The sequence below is a fragment of the Beta vulgaris genome, chromosome 3 (genome assembly GCF_026745355.1).
Source record: "Beta vulgaris subsp. vulgaris cultivar EL10 chromosome 3, EL10.2, whole genome shotgun sequence".
NCBI lineage: Eukaryota > Viridiplantae > Streptophyta > Magnoliopsida > Caryophyllales > Amaranthaceae > Beta > Beta vulgaris.
The window spans coordinates 9,894,093-9,911,594 of record NC_079204.1 but is presented as its reverse complement, the minus strand read 5'-3'; the positions used below and the strand labels follow the sequence as shown (position 1 = coordinate 9,911,594).

The following is a 17,502-nucleotide window of genomic DNA, read 5'->3' as shown; positions in this document are numbered from 1 at the left end:
TCTAAGTGTGTCTATCAAAAGTAAAATATTTCAAGTGTTTAAAGAGTCAGTGTCAAAATCCCTAAAAGAGTTCATATTTATTGTTTTGCTTTTGATTCTTTCAAAATTAGTGAGAAACTATATTTCTTTTCGGTTAAGGGTTTTTTTAGTGAAAAAATTTATATTGCGAGCAAGAGAAGACTTAGAGTTAAGTCCCAAGAAAAGAGAAGAACAATAATTGTGGGAACTATTGTTGTTGGGAACTCGAGTCCGTAGAGGAACTTGAGTAGTGAACTTTAGAATATTATAATTGGGTGTAACAAAGACATTACCTATTATAGTAGAGAGAGTTATAATCCCAAGTGATTGAGGTTTTTCTCCTTATCTTGAGATAGGGAGTTTCCTCGTAGAATTTTACTTGTGTTCCCTTGACGTATTTTTTTTCCTAACTTTTTATTACGCGAAAAGTTATGATTAAAGTTATATTTATTTCTCAAACTATAATTCATCTCACCTCTTTTAGTATTCCTATGCAAATAACACTACTATTTTAGACATTTTCATTTGTTTTACATCATTTTTTACTTATATTTATTTATCAAATTGTTTGTAATAAGTAAGACAAAGGTGAACTTTGTAATACCATTTTTTCTTCTTCCTCCAACCAATCCTTGGAACCCTTGCCCTCACGCAATCACTGTATTCCCAATATAATTGGAAATTGGAAATACAGCAGACAAACTTTGCTCCTGAAAGGAGATGCTGCTTATTCACTCAAAATTCTTTTCTCACTTGTCTTTTTACCCCATTAATACCACAATAAAAACACATCATTTGTCATAATGCGCGCACCATGCATGATGTGACATTTTGAGCACAAATTTGGTTGATGGTATCAACTTTTCCTTAACTAAATAATAATATTTTTTTAAACAAGACGGCCGTTAATATATAAAATTATATCAAAACACTATTTGTGTGTTTTGATGCTCTTGTATGTCTGCTTGCTCACTCAATAAACTTTTTGAGATGATATAAAATTATAATGGAGTAATGTGAAGTCAAAATATATGTTCCATTTATATAAAAGGTATTTTCTTTGTCTTTTTATGTCCATCTTATGTATGGTCATATGATTCCACAAAGGTTTGCTTAGCTTAGTTTACTTGGTGGGATTCCACCTCATTACTTTAAGGTTAAAGGTTCGAATTCCAGCAAGTGTTCCGCCCTCCTTCCAAGCTCATGGGCATTTGGGTCGTGTATTGTGCGAGGTCAGCTCGGAGATTATTCATCTTTATTTAAAAAAGATGTCAATATGATCCCAACACTTTACTCTCTCGTCATCGTTGCTCTACCAATATAAAAGAAATCCGGTGAAACTCAATTATGCATATAGATATGGATAGCTAGAGAAAGTATTTTTACTTTATACATAGAGAGTCTGCAGGCTAAGAGTAAACCTTCATGAGATCCCCCCTCGGGGCCGCCCCTATTAGATTAGAAGGACATGGTGATTAACATATAACTTTAGTGGATCATGCCACCCGTTGCCAATTGATTATATTATAGAATCAAACTTTATCAATCTTGTATGCCCTAGACTCTCCTCCAATGAAAATTTATGATTTTAGACTCAATTATATCTTGGTATCAAAGCGGAAGATCCAGACCCATTCTTAGTTCTAAAATGAAGAAAACATTTGATTTGAAGAGTACAAGATGTATAAGATTTAAAGATACGTTTAAACTATTAAATCCAACTGATTGATGACACCAAAGAGGGGTATTTATGATCTTATATTAAATTCCAAAAGAATATCCACTTGGCGAGTATGCTAAGAGTAAACGAGGAAAAAGTGTTGGAGTTAAGTGAGCTAATTATATATAGTTCACCATTTCCAATAAATAATAGTACAGAACTCTATTGAGTTGAGATCTACTAAGACTCTTCTCTAATAAAAACTTGTGTGGATAAGCTATTTATCAATCTATTTGCATTATCATTGGACAAATATTACAGAGATTACATAGGAGGAGATGTAGGATGGGAATTTTCAATTGTTGTAAGGGATAGTTTTGAGATGTAGTAGAGTTGATGCTCACTTAAACTTACGTGGCTAACCTAGTTTTACTCCTTACTTCTGTCTTCTGATATGCTCTTTTTGGACGGTTTACGATCACCGTGTTTGGATCCTCTAGAGTTGTAAAATAACTCTACAAGGTGGAGTTTGAGCAATATCAACCATTGAATAAAAAATCAATGGCTCATTTATTCTCTTTTCAAAATCCCCCTTATTTTATCTCATCAAAATCCACCCCTAAATCTTTCCCTTCCACCAATATGAGCCCTTGATTTTAAAATGCATGACTCATATACAACTCTAACTTGTAGAGTTTCACTAAAACTCTAGAGGATCCGGACTCACGATCACATGGCCGGTTATCCTGAGATTGATAGGATACCATTGGTGGGTCCTCCTCTTGGCTCTTACCCAAAATTCAAGTATTTGAAATACTGCATGCATACTATATATGCTACTATACAGTCCATACTCTATCAAAGCTTTCCCTAGTGAAGTGATTGTAATAGGCACCTAATAATATTAACTCATTTTCTACAAGCTCCCTAAAGGTCCAATAATGAACCACAAAACTTTTATTTTTCTATTGAAGACAATTTAAAGGTAAAGGAAGTATAAATATAATTGTCTAAGTTGGCAAAAGATCAGAAATTACTAAATGAAAAGTTAAATAGTGACCCTAAGAAAAGTAATGTTACCTAAAATAAAAAAAGCAAAGCTTTCAACAAAGTAAGTGAATGTAATTGATCAAGTTAGTAGTCCAATCAAAGAGCACTTGGAATTAAACAACAAATTGTAGCATAGTAATTTGATGTAGGATTTCCGACCACCTTTAGCCAATAGGTGGGTAGTATTAGAAAGATGAACTATATGTACGATGAGAGGCTGCTTAGAGCACGGCTAAGGTCAACAATTACAACTCATAAATCAAACTGACATTGATTCAATGAATCGAAATGAAACTAATAATTTAATTTGAAGCCCCATGCTTTAGGCTAAATTGGCTTGTACGAAAAATATGTATTTTCTAAATTGAAGAGAGAATGAACGTGAAAGGGGGATTTTTTTTTTAAAGAGAAATTTTATTAATTGAAGGTCAAACGACATCTACAATAGGTATTAAAGTAAAACAAGATACTATTAAACAAGACTAAATCAAATTCGTTTTCGAAGAAACTACAATGAACCAGATCGAACAATACAACACAACCCCCTTGTATTTGCTGAATCAAGCAGCTATTGATGAGGAAGTCTATCATTCTGATATAGTTTGGGAAGAACATTCTTGATCGAGTCAGGTTGACCGCATCCAAGATTCCAATACCTTCATATTGAGTCTCGAACTTCAACCAATGAGAATAATTTCTCATACCTAAAAACAAAAGAACCATACTCATAACTCCCATAGGAGAGAAGGAGATTTCCAAAACAGAAACTAAAAACCCATAACAGGGTTTGAGAAAATCTCATAAAGAGAGACTAATTTATTGAACAAAACAAGAAAATGAACTAAAAACTGAAAATAAAAAGGGAAAAGTGGCTTACCGTGGATGAAAACATCCATGACAGCCCCTAATTGATGAAGAAGGGGTAGGGCAGGCTAGGGTTTTTCAAAATCAGCTAACGTGAAAGGGGGATGATGGAGGGGGAAAAAGAGAGAAATGTTAAGAATCAAGAGAAATACTAATACGTAATATTTGTAAATATATAATATATCGGTGTTTTCTATCCTAAGATTAAGGATTATCTATTAAATAAATTAATTAAATAAAATCGAATATTCTCTCAATAATTATGCTACATATATATTAATGACAATTTTGGTTTGAGTAAAAATAAAATAAAATATATATTAATAAGAAAACTAACTATTTTCAAATTAAAAAAACGGTAAAACGCCTCCTCTTTCTTCTTTCCTTTCTTCTCTTCAACAAAATCCCAATTTTCAACCTAGGGGCTACCGTCACCTTTTTGGGCAGTGGTAAGCCTCTTTTCTCTTAATGTTACTAGTTTTTTATGTTAATGTTTCTAATAAACATCAGCATCTCTAATGGAGAGTTTTTCTACCCATATATTAGGTTATATCTACCCATATATTGAGTTTTATCTCTCTTCATGTGAGAGTTTGAAGACTTTATTTTTGGGTTTTTGTGTAATTCAAGAGATTGATTTGTTGATCAAAATTTGTGGGGGGTTGCAACAGATGTCAGTACCTCATTTACAATCACTTGAATTGATTCAATTCTATTTCAAAACGATCAACAGACCCCCTTGCAGAAGGCTGCATCAGACATCGATGTGAAAGATGAGGGTTTCAGAAGTGTTAGATCTACTCAACTATCGTGATTTTGTCATATTAGAATTGTATTTATTTCATTTTGATATGTATTTGTTGAGTTTTGACTTTTATTATTGTATATGTCGTATGACTTTCAATCAATGAATTAATGTTAATTTAAAAAAAAAAAAACTAACTATTTAGCATAATGGTAGAGAGGATATTCTATTTTAGTTAATTAGTTTATTTAATAGATAAGTCTTAACCTTTGCATTAGGTGCATAGGTAGAAAAATCGATAAATTATTTTCCATTCTTGAAAGTGTTACATGTTTTTTACTTGTAAAGTTGTTTTCCATACAACCAAGAGAAATATTAAGAATAAGGAAAATATTTTTCTGGGATAATATATTATGCCCAACTAAAAACTCTAAAAGGCGTGATCATTGAGTTGAGTATCAAGTGATCGTTTGATTAAGTGTAAGAAGAAAAATTTTCTAGGAAGTTTAATTTTTCATGTAATAGTTCACCATCAACGTCAGGTGACTTAGAGTGAATTCATCTGGAATAGACTCAGCTTGCCAAAGCATCGTTTTATTTCTTGACTTGCTATACAGAATAAGCTTCAAACTACTGAGAAGTTAGCTAAGAATGGTATATATGTGAATGGTAATTGCCTGCTATGTGGAAGAAGTTTAGAAAACCATGCCCAATTATTCTTTGAATGTCACTACAGCATGAGGTGTCTGCATGCCATAAAAGACTAGTTGCACATTCAATGCACTGCCACTGATTTGGCTGATTTGGGAAGGATCTTAATGTGGATCAAAATAAGTAAACTGTCTCAGTTCAAGAAGGTGTTATGTGCTGTTATTGCAGCCCTCATTTACAAGATATGGCAGAGTATAAATGAAAATTTTTGGTTGCAAAAACTTCCCCTTCGCATAGTGTAATTAGAGACTTACTATTTATAATTAAAAGTAGAGTGCTAGCTGTTACACCTGATAAAATTTCTCAAAGAGATAGGAATTGGTTTCAAGAGCTAGCTTCTCTTTTTCTTTGGCCTATTTTTAGGCTATTTTGGTTGTATAGTGTCCTTTTGGTTATAATACATCTTTCATACTTAGCAAAAAAAAAAAAAAAAAAAAAAAAAAAAAAAAAAAAAACTAGACACATATGTTTAACGTCATATGCATATTTGTTTTTAAGGTGAAATTTTTAAATGTTTACCTGTTCGACCTCATATGCATACATGCTTCATCGATATACACTAGTAGAAAATAACCTTATTACTACTATTGAATTGCTGCAATTTTCAATATACACAGCAATAGATTGCATGAGGAAAAAAAGGCATTTCAAATAGTTTATTGCTGCGGTTCCTAGCAAAACACGCAACAATATGTCCCATTGCATTGTATTATTAAAGCATGCTATGGTTCTCACTTCTCAGTCTCTTGTATGTCCACCGTTTTTCACTCAACCTCTCCTATCTCACATCTCTCATCCTCCTCCTCTACTCTATCACATCTCTCATCCTCCCTCACTCGCATCACTCTCATCTCACATCCTCCCTCACTCGCATTCACTCTTATCTCACATCCACTAGTAGAATAATTGACTATTGATGCGGTCATTAAGTGGCCTATTGCGGCGGTTTCGGCCGCGCAACAATTAAGGCGCGACAATAGGTAATTAACCTATTACTGCGGTTTTTAACCGCAACAATAGGCCAAGCTATTGCTGCAGTTCCTAGCCAAAATCGCAGCAATAGGTTTAATTTTATTATAAAAGTACACTGTATTGCTGCGGTTTTGGCTAGGAACCGCAGCATTAGCTTGGCCTATTGTTACGGTTGTTGCCCAAAACCGCAGTAATAGGTCCCGGTACATGTAATTTTTTTTTTTGCATTTTGCAATTAAATTTGAAAGATTAAACCAGGCCACTAACCCATCCACTATCCACCAAATTCGCATACGAACTGAAGATGAAATGACATATGAATCTCATTAAAATATAAAGATAAAAAAGCTAGTTACATAAATATTACAAAAGATCAAAAAGTAAAATTAAAAAGCAAAAATATAAAAACAAGAGTTACAACTAAATGACTAATTATAAAAAATATATTTAAAAAAAAGTAAGAAACTGAAAATAAAATAGAGATCCTAAAACAAAAAAAAAAATTCTACAAACAGATCCTAAAAAAACGAGAAAAACGAAAAAAACAGAAATGGTTGAAAAAGAAAAAAAAACGGGAAAAAACAGAAATTCAGGTATTTTGCTTCGTCGGAGGCCGAAAATGGAGGCGGAATTGTTGCGCGTATCTCGTTGAACGTGATTGAAGCGATAACGGATCTGGTTTCACCATGGTGAGGACGAAAGAGAGGGAGAAGAAACCAGGCGGTCGATTGAAGTGACAGATCTGGTTTCGCCATGGTGGTTTCTCATTGAAGAAGAGTGATCGAAGGATGAGAGAGGTCGAAGGATGAAGCGCCATGGTTGATTGAAGTGCGTTGCTTCGCCATCTTGAAACCAGGGGTGCGGACGAACGATGACGACGAACAACATTGGTGGAGACGAACGACGTTGGTGGAGAGGTGCTAATGACTTGGTGCGCCATGGTGTCTCGGTGAGGACGAAAGAGATAGGTCGACGGATGAGAGGGTGAGAGAGAGAGAAGATGCGTGAAACTGATGAGAGGAACAAAGGAGGAGAGAGAGTGACAGGAGTGAAACCCTAGCTGGACCCTTTTAATATTAATTTTAAAATCCTATTGCTGCGAGTTTTTAAGGAACCGCAACAACAGATTCAAATAATTTATTATTATTATTTTAATATATTGATGCGGTTCTTGCTAGAAACCGCAACAATATGTTTTGTCAAATAGTCAAAAATTTGTAAAATTTTATGTTGAAACCATATTGCTGCAGGTTTTCGGCCGAAATCGCAGCAATATGGTTATTTTATATTTTTCATTTTCTTTTTACGTGATATATTGCTGTGTATGGGTAAAACCGCATTAATATCACCGCATCAATAATCAATTATTCTACTAGTGATCCTCCCTCACTCGCATCCCACATCCTCTGTCTTCTTTTCATCTTCTCACCGTCTCTCACCGCCATCTTCAGAGCTTCTCATCTCATCTTCTCGTCGTCTCTCACCAGCCCCTACAATCTTGAGTGTCGATGGACTCAACATAGTATTAGACACTTAATGGAAATATGGGGTTAAATGAAGATAGAAGGGCCACACATATGCATCTGAATAACCAAATCGAAAAATGAAAATTGGTTTCACCTTGCAAAGAAATTAAGTTTGTGGTTCTTTTTTCTTTTTGCAAAGAGTGTTTTAAAAGATCTTTTTTCGCAAAATTAAACTTTTATGAAGTTTTTTAAGGCAATAAATTTAACACCTCATACGCACTTCCTCAAATTTAAATCTTATTGTTTAAATCATATCCGTACTTCTATTTAGTCCAAAGCAGCAATAAATACATGCACTCAAGTGCATAGCATGGTGAACCCTCTTCTAAACTACATCGTTTTATCATTTTTAGAGTTTATAATTTTGAAAATTGTTGTTAATTGTTTCCTTAAATTTTGCAACTAAAGATTCGTTTTTCAAATTTAAATTTAAAAGGTACATGTTCTTTTACCTTAAGTGTAGTTGTTCGTTTACTATATGTTCTTTAACCTATGTTCTTTTCTAATTATATTTACATGTTCTTTAATTTTAAGTCGTGTGTTCTTTTTTAAAGTAGAAAAGTTGTTAAAAAAACTCATGTTTTTTTTCTATAAATGATATGTTTTTTTTTAATGTACAATGGAAATTGTGTACCCTAGTACATTATCCACGCTTTGACTTCTATATCGTTCTCACATCTGGCGGGTTAGACGTAACATTACATCAAAACCTAAAACCTAAATTCTAGAATCAAAAGAACCAAAAAGAAATAAATTTGGAATTTTTAGAGAAAGAGTTATATCTGATGGTTTAGTCCAGCCTAACAAGGGACACGTATTTAGTTTTCCCTGGACAAAACTAAGATACTTTTTGTTTAAAATGACTTCTTTTCTTTTCCTCTGTAGATTTGATTTAAGTACCTTATCTTTTAATTAAAATTCCCTGGAATGTCATTTCATTTTCAGAAATTTCTATCCATTGCAACTCAATCATATAGAGACAACAATCAGCCCAAATTCAGGTCAGGGCAACAACATTTGATACGCATTTTTCACAGTTCTATGATTCCATGAATCTTTCTTAGTCAAATATGCTATGTGTCATCTTCTTATACGTTAACTGGACCCTGTCTCTTCATTCTAAAACAATTAGCAATACTATTTTTGTTTTATGTAAAAACCATTATTATCTTGGGCTGGCTCGAACGATTAACGTACATTAGCAATACCTTGAGCGCAATTATAGTAGATCTCGAACATGTACAAATATTTAGGGCATGTTCTGCATTCTCTATTTCAATATTTATTAGAAAAAATAAGTTAAATAAGGTCTAATTAGAAATAATAAGATTTGATAAGTTCAGTTTAATGAAAATAAGGTCTGATACTTTTAAAATATAAGATCTAATAAGTATAAACAAATTCCTTCTAAGTCCTAAAAAGAAGTTCAAACAAATTCTGATAAATTTAGATAAGGTTTAATGAGAAATAATAAATTCAGTTAAGTTCAGATATATAGACAAGATTAAGTTGAATAGAGCAAGTCCCAATTGACGTTTTCATACTTAGCTGTTACCATACGTAGTCGTAGGATTAGGGGCCTGTTCTCACCAGCTTATTTTCAGTTCAGTTCAGTTCAGATCAGATCAGATCAGATCAGTTAAGTTAAGTTCAATTCAGATCAGTTCAGTTCAGACTAGTTCAGTTCAGCTCTTGACAATACTTTTACTCTCACATATCACTATTCATTTCAGTTCAGTTCATTTCAGTTCAATTCAGTTCAGTTCAATTCAGTTCAGTTCAGATCAGTTCAATTCAGATCAGTTCAGTTCAACTGTTTTATGCCGAAGAGAACAGGAGGTCGAATTTCTTTTTTGAGAAAAAAAAATCACAACTGGAATTTTAATCCTACGAGTCTATGGCTACAAAACAAAAAATCACAAATGGATTTAAGAAAATGCCTCATTTCTTTGTTTTCCTTCACGAGTAAGCCACTTAGATTTACAATGTTCGTAAATTTATGAGATTAAGTAGCAATTTCTAACGATGCCTTACATATCACAATAGAAGTATTTGTCCGAAATATTGCTATTAACCATTAATCACTTTGGAATTAGTTTGAACACTTATTACATTACAAAATTATAAGATCTAAGTTGTTTCACGTGTTTGTGTCAACATTTAACAAGTTAGAAAGCTATTCGTCTCAACTATATATATATAATATATATATATATATATATAATATATTATATATATATAATATATATATATATATATATAGGGGCAAGATCACATGATAATGCTCCTTACATGAGAAATGAGAATGAATCTCAACCACACGATTGGTTTAGAGTTACAAACTATTTCATTAGAGTTATATCCCTCTAAAAAAATTTGAATTCAAAAAAAAATTTGTTTTTTTTTTGAATTTTATTTTTCAAATATTTTATTTTTGGAGTTACATCACTTTTTCATTAGTGTTACATCACTTATTCATAAGAGTTATAGCGTGTAAAATTCATTCTCATTTCTCATGTAAGTAGGCATTCTCATATGAACTCACTTCTACATATATATATATATATGAGAACGTATTGTGCCGGACTCGTCCGACCATAATCTTTGGTCGGACGACTTTCAGGTGGTTCCAATTTTTTTTCAGTTAGTCTTAATTTTTTTCAGGTAGTCTTCATTTTTTTTCAGGTGGTCTTCATTTTTTTTCAGTTAATCCATTATTTCTTTCAGTTGGCCCATTTTTTGTTTCAGTTGGTCCATTATTTGTTTCAGTTGGTATACATATTACGAAACAAAGTCCAACTGAAAGAAAACAAAGTCCAACTGAAAGAAAACAAAGTCCAACTGAAAGAAAACAAAGTCCAACTGAAAGAAAACAAATTCCAACTGAAACAAAACAAAGTCCAACTGAAACAAAACAAAGTCCAACTGAAAAACAAAACACTAACCTCTGCTTTCTCTCACTTTCCCCTTCTTCATTCCTCTTAGCTGATTTTGTTTTCTCCAAATCTCCTCACAAGTAGCGTATCGTCAATAAAAACTTGGGTCTAATAAGAGAGACTGGTACAAATACAACTGATTTTGTTTTCTCCAAATCTCCTCACAAGTAGCGTATCGTCAATAAAAACTTGGGTCTAATAAGAGAGACTGGTACAAGTACAACTGATTTTGTTTTCTCCAAATCTCCATTCTCTCTAAATTGACCTGATTTTGTTTTCTCCAAATCTCCTCACAAGTAGCGTAAACTATTCCAAACTATTATTGTGGAATACGCTATTATTGACGTATCTCACAAGTACAAGTATTCCATTATTGACGCTACTTGTATTGCTGTGAGGAGATTTGGAGAATACAATTTCATAATCCTATAAATAGTTGGGATCATTATTCCATGTGTTGCTTTGTCTTGATGTATTTGAGGTTGATCTAATAACAGACATCCATTGTGGTGAGTGACTGGTGACCTAAAAAATGAAGCAGAGAGAACATGTATTGGGCTCAGCCCGTCTGACAGTAAACAATACGTCAGACGGTCTGACCCAATACTTTCACTATATATATATATATATATATATATATATATATATATATATATATATATAATATATATATATATATAATATATATATATATATATATAAGAAGAGAGAGAGAGAGAGAGAGAGAGAGAGATACATAGAGAGAGAGGCGATATCACATGAGAATGCTCCTTGCACGAAATGAGAATGAATCTCAACCACATGATTGGATAGAGTTCCAACACTTGTTCATTAGAGTCATACTCCCTTAAAAAAAATTTAAGCCCAAAAAAAAAAAATTTGAATTTTTTTTCTAATATTCTTTTTTTGGAGTTACATCACTTATTAATAAGAGTTATAACGCGTAAAATTCATTTTCATTTCTCATATAAGTAGGGTCTTGTTAAATTACTCCCTAAATTTTCCTAGTAACGCCCTAAATACAGTATTTTCATACCGTATTTATATACTTGTATTTCTTTTCTCTCTTCCCTTCACTCACTCACTTTCTCTCTCCTCTCCACCACAACCGCCACCAATTTCTCTCTCCTCTCCACCACAACCGCCACCAATTTCTCTCTCCTCTAATCCACAACCGCCACCACACCACCACCACCACCATCTTCTTCTCCAATTTCACATTTTTGACCAATTTTCTTTAATAGCAATGTGCCGCACCACCACCACTGACGTATCCCTGCCACCACCGCCGTACCCCCGCTGTACCCCCGACACACCACCACCATCCCCTTATTCTCTCCTCTGTTTTCTTAATTTTTTTTGAAATTATCTTTTTTTAAAAAAAGGGGAGACGTCCATGGCAGACGCTCCACCACATGGTGAGGCGCCTGCCATGGATGCCTCCACCAGTGGTGGGACGTCCAAGGTGGATGCCTCCCCTTTTTTTAAGGCGTCCACCATAAACGCCCCACCACCGGTGGAGGCGTCCATGGCAGGCGCCTCACCATGTGGTGGAGCGCCTGACATGGACGCCTCCACCAGTTAAAAAAAAATTCAAATCTGTCAATGAAGAAACAGAGAGAAGAGGAGGGTGGGATTATGGCGGTGTGGTGCGGCGGCGGCGGTGGGGCGGCGACGGTGGTGTGGCGGTGTGTTCTACCGGTGTCCAATGGTGATGTGGGAGAAGAGGAGAGAAAAGTGAATGTAGAAGGAGGAAAATCTGAAAATGAAAAAATACGTATATTATACATATTTAGGGCGCTACTAGGAAATTTTAGGGCGTCGTTTAGCAAATGAAAATAAATATGCATTTTCATTTCTCATATGAACCCGCTTATAAATATATACACAGTAATAGAATAAATCCTCAAATCAAGAGGGAGCAAATAAACTAATACTTCCTCCGTTTCTAAATAAGTGCAACATTTGCATAGTCTTTACTATTCACAGTTTAAATTTTAATTAGCTTTGGTGATTTAGAGTTTAGAAAAAACATAGTCATGTGGGATCTTGTTAGATTCGTCTGAATGTGAATTTTTTTAATAACAACTTTTTATAATTTTTACTTATTGATAATTGAAGATATTACATGGTTAAACTAATCATTGGCAAACGTGAAAACAAGAAGTGTTGCACTTATTTAGAAACAGAGGAAGTATTTTTTTTCCTTAAAGATCTGAAGCGTGTTCGTAGCTTATCTTAAGTGGGTTGAGTGCGCCTTGATCCGTTGTATAGAGCTCTCTTTGTTTTGGACTATTTGCTGATTCTATGTTGTAAAACTCTTATGCTGCTAATCTAATTCCATAGGGTTATTTCGATTACTAAACCTAACGTGTAAACACAAATATAAGCCCAATTTTGTATAAAAAACACGGACAGGTAACAAGCGTTATGGTTTATCGGTTTGAATCTGAAGTAGAATTAAAATATGAGTTTGATTTGGTTGGAATAAAATCCTAATTTAGTTGGGATTCGAGGTAAGCTCCTATAAAAGCACTACCGGTACTACCTACGCACTAACATTGAAGTTTGTATCCAAATTCCAATCTCTACCGAGTGTCAGATTACAAAGAGATGTTTTCGATGACGCGAGAAGGAGAAAGAGAAAGAAATAGAAAGAGGCGTGGACATGATCTTGAGATTTCTGAGCTGAAAAAAGTGGGTAGAGATGCAGTTGGGATTTATATTCCTCCATTTAAGTTGGGTGGAATGAATATGATGAAAGAAATTGAGGACAAAAACAGTCTGGAATATCAACGTCTGACTTGGGATTCCCTTAGAAAAAGTTTTAATGGTTTGATGAACAAGTTGAATGTTACTAATATCAACAACATTATTCCAGATTTTTTTAGTGAAAACTTGTTCAGGGGAATTGGTCTATTTTGCCGATCATGTATGAAGTCACAGATGGCATCTCCAGATTTTACTCATGTATTTGCTGCTCTGGTTGCTGTGATCAACACTAAGTTCCTTTTAGTTGGTGATCTTCTTTTGAGGGGATTGTATTGCAGCTTAAAAGAGCTTACAAACGAAACGACAAGCCTCAACTCATAGTTGCTGTCAAATTCATAGCACATCTTGTCAATCAGCGAGTTGCTCACGACCTTCTGGCTTTCGAATTGCTAACTATTCTATTGGACCAGCCTACTGATGATAGTGTGAAAGTTGCTGTTGATTTTGTCAAGGAATGTGGCTCTATCCTTCAAGAACTTTGTCCAAACGGTCAGTATAGTATCTTTTAGCGATTCAGAGGGATCCTGCACGAAGGCGACATTGACAAAAGGGTTCAGTTTCTGATTGAAGACCTTTTCGTCATCAGAAAGGCTAAATTCTGTGGATATCCGGCTGTTCGGCCTGAATTGAATCTTGTGGAGCCAGAAGATCAGTTCACTCATGAGATATCCTTGGAAGATGAGATAGATCTTGAGACTGATCTTGGTATATGAATCATTCTTTTTTCTTTTAAAAAAATTATTTTCTAATTTGAATTTGCTGGTATTAACTCATCTAGCTTGTATTAAACGGAGTAGCATTATTGATATCTTGAACTTTATCTAATCATCTATATATGTGTCAAATGCAGACATTTTCATGCACGACCCTGATTTCTTCGAAAGTGAGAAATTTTATGAGGAGTGGAAGAAATGTATACTAGGAGTTGAGTCAGAAGATGAGGCTGCTTCTGATGCTCGATCTGATGAGGAAGAAGAAGACGAGGGAGAGGATGAAGATGACGAAGAGGAGCTGATGCAAATTAAAGATGAAACAGAGACTAACCTTATAAATCTTCGAAGGACGATATATCTAACAATCATGTACAGTGTTAATTTTGAAGAAGCTAGCCATAAGTTGCTAAAAATCATACTTGAACCGGGGCAAGAGGTAAGCAATCCTTCTGTAGTGAATTTGCTTTACAGCTTTTGTGTACAGCGTTAAATTATGTTCCTGAAATCTAAATGCTCGTTGTAACTTATCATGATTTTACAAATGCAGATGGAGCTGTGTATAATGTTCTTGGAGTGCTGCAGACAAGAGAGGAAATATCTCAGATATTATGGTCTATTGGGCCAACGCCTTTGTATGCTTAACAAAGTACATCAGGAGAATTTCGAGAAGTGCTTTGTTCAACAGTACTCGATGATTCATCGCCTTGAGACAAACCAGTTACGCAATGTGGCCAAATTCTTTGCTCATTTGCTGGGCACTGATGCTCTTCCTTGGCGCGTATTAGCTTACATACGTCTGACAGAGGAGGATACTACTTCTTCGTCCCGTATCTTCATCAAGATCCTCTTCCAGGTATCTAGAAAGTAGTTTTTCACTGATTAGGTTGATATATGAATATAGTTTTGCTTCTTGCACTAGTACAGAAAAGGTGATTTGCGTCGGATGTGAGGCGCCTATTTGCGTCGGACATGGGTCCGACGCCAAAGGCCTCGACGCAAATAGCCCAGACATGATCTGCGTCGTATAACGTACGACGCAGATATAGTAGCTATTTGCGTCGCACTGTGTATACGGTGCGACGCAAATTCCGTTGTGTGAAAAATAAAAAAACGCAGTACTAAAGCATGAATGCTTTAGTACTGCGTAGGAGAAAAAAGAAACGAGCCAAAAATTAAACAAATCGCCAAATATCATTTCTGATTTAGAAGTTACCAGATCTAACATACAACAAAGATGATAATTAAACGCCAAAAATTAAACGAAAAAATCGCCAAAGGAACATTGCAAATATTATCGGATCTAACATATATACAACAAAACAAATCGCCAAATATCGTTTCTGATTTAGAATTTACCTAAACAAATCGCCAAAAACTAGACAAATATCAAAAATTAAAAAATCGGATCCAACATACAACAAAACACGAAATTAAAAAACTAAACCTACAATATATACAAAACAAATTACATTGTAAAAAATTTAAAACTGAATCTAAAAAGGAACATTGCAACGGTTGTATTCGAGGGAGACGACTTCGAGAAGAACCACTTCCAGATCTGAAAATTATAGAGTAAATTCTAAATCAGAAAATAAACCCTAAAAATGCCAAAAAGTAAACAAACAAAATCGATATAAAAAACAAAAATAAAAACGAAAGAATAGAGTTTTTAATTTTCATTTGCATGAACTAAATTTTTAGTTTTTCAGATCTGAATATGAAAAACGAATTTTCAGATTTGAAAACGAAAAAGAAAATCAGATCTAAAAATGAAAAAACATATCAGATTTAAACATGAAACAACTTCGAACCTGTCAAAGCTGAAATCGTTCGCTGAAATCGTTCGCTGAAATCGTCCAATATAATGAGAATTTGAGAAGGAATGTCACCAATATGATGTGATGCAAATGGGCTGAAATAATCCGTTCAAGTCCGAATTTGAGAAGGAATGTGAGAAGGCCGAATTTGAGAAGGAATGTGAGAGTTTGAAGCGGCGGAGTCTTTGAGGAGAGAGAGAGTTTCTGAGAATGAGAATTGAAGAGAGAGAGAGTTTCTGAGAATGAGAATTGAAGAGAGAGTTTCTGAGAATGAGAATTGAAGAGAGAGAGAGTGTGAGGCGCGGCTGAGAATGAGAGAGAATGTGAGGCGCGGCTGAGAATGAGAATTGAAGAGAGAGAATGTGAGGCGCTAGGGTTTATGGAATAAAAAGGGTAGGGTAGTGGCCTCGTGGCTTATGTGCGTCGCACATTAAATAGGTGCGATGCAAATTAGGTATTTTGCAACGCACTTATAAGACGTGCGACGCAAATGGGCCATGTTGTGCGTCGCACTCCTCCCACGTGCGACGCAAATTCCAACTGTGCGTCGCTTTCGTGTCTAAGCGACGCAAATTAGGGGACGCAAATCGTCTATTTTGTACTAGTGTTGGTACAACGACTAGTATGTTTATGTTGAATTTGATAAATGCAGGAATTGTCTGAGCATCTAAAAATCCGCCTACTCAATGCACGACTTAATGATCCAACAATGGTGGACCAATTCGAGTCAATACTCCCACGAGATAATCCTATAAACACACGCTTCTCTATTAACTTCTTCACTTCTATTGGTCTAGGAGGTATAACAGAGAACTTGAGAGAGTACCTAAAGAATACACCGAGAAAGATAATGCAACAACAAAAACCAGACTCAGAAGCTGAATCTGGTTCTGCCTCCGGTACAAGCTCATCAGGCCCGGGTTTTTCCTCTTCCGGATCAGATTCCTCAAGCTCAGATGGGAGTGATAGTGATGATGATAGGCGTAACAAAAAGAGAAAGAATGCTAGTGGTGGTGGTGGTGGTAGAGATAAGAAACTGAAGAGATATTAGTTTTTGTCTCTTTGGTAAACTCACAAGGAAAGAAAGATATTATGTTCTGTAAACGAATTTAAGAAAGATTTGCAATGTCTTGTGGATGATTGAGCAGAAATTTATACCAAAAATATAGTGTTTAATTTGTATTTAGGGCTGTTTAACTGACAGATTTTAGGGTCACCAATTTTATTTCAAGTAAAGTTGTTATATATGCACTAAGTTGACGTGATGATTGTTATATATCTAGCTCTGTTATGCACATTATTGTGTTCTTCAAAAGTGTCTCTCCTTGTTTGCAGTTTCAAATGAACATCTCTGATCTCTCTAGGGTAATCCACTCTACCATTGTCTGTATTACGGTTCTGTTGTCGAATTCTCTCTGAAATATACAGCTTAGCGTCCTGTTTTTAGCTATCTTAGTGTGTTATACACTCTGCCAACACTAAATGTGCTACTTGTTCCTTCATTTAGGGTGGACTACTTAAATTTAGTTCACTTCTCATTTGATTAGGAACCGCTGGAACATGGTGTATGTATAATCACAAGTTGACCTATGCGAGGTTCCGGTTCGATTAGGACGCCTTCTCCTTGCCTTTTAAAAAAAAAGTTTCAATATTGTATTCCATAGACCATAGTAATGATAATCAAGATTGGTATAGTGGTTGTAACTTGTAAGGCTCTA

At 34.7% G+C, this 17,502-nt stretch overlaps 1 protein-coding gene across 1 annotated transcript; it reads left to right on the top strand.

The window, feature by feature from the left end:
• The first annotated feature begins 13,104 nt into the window (after positions 1-13,104).
• LOC104906495 (uncharacterized) lies at positions 13,105-16,970 on the top strand. Its single transcript, XM_048640202.2, is given in 5 exon segments — positions 13,105-13,513; positions 13,516-13,959; positions 14,105-14,403; positions 14,515-14,820; positions 16,437-16,970. Coding segments are annotated over 5 exon segments (1,857 nt in total). The 3' UTR covers positions 16,836-16,970.
• The last annotated feature ends 532 nt before the right edge of the window (positions 16,971-17,502 follow it).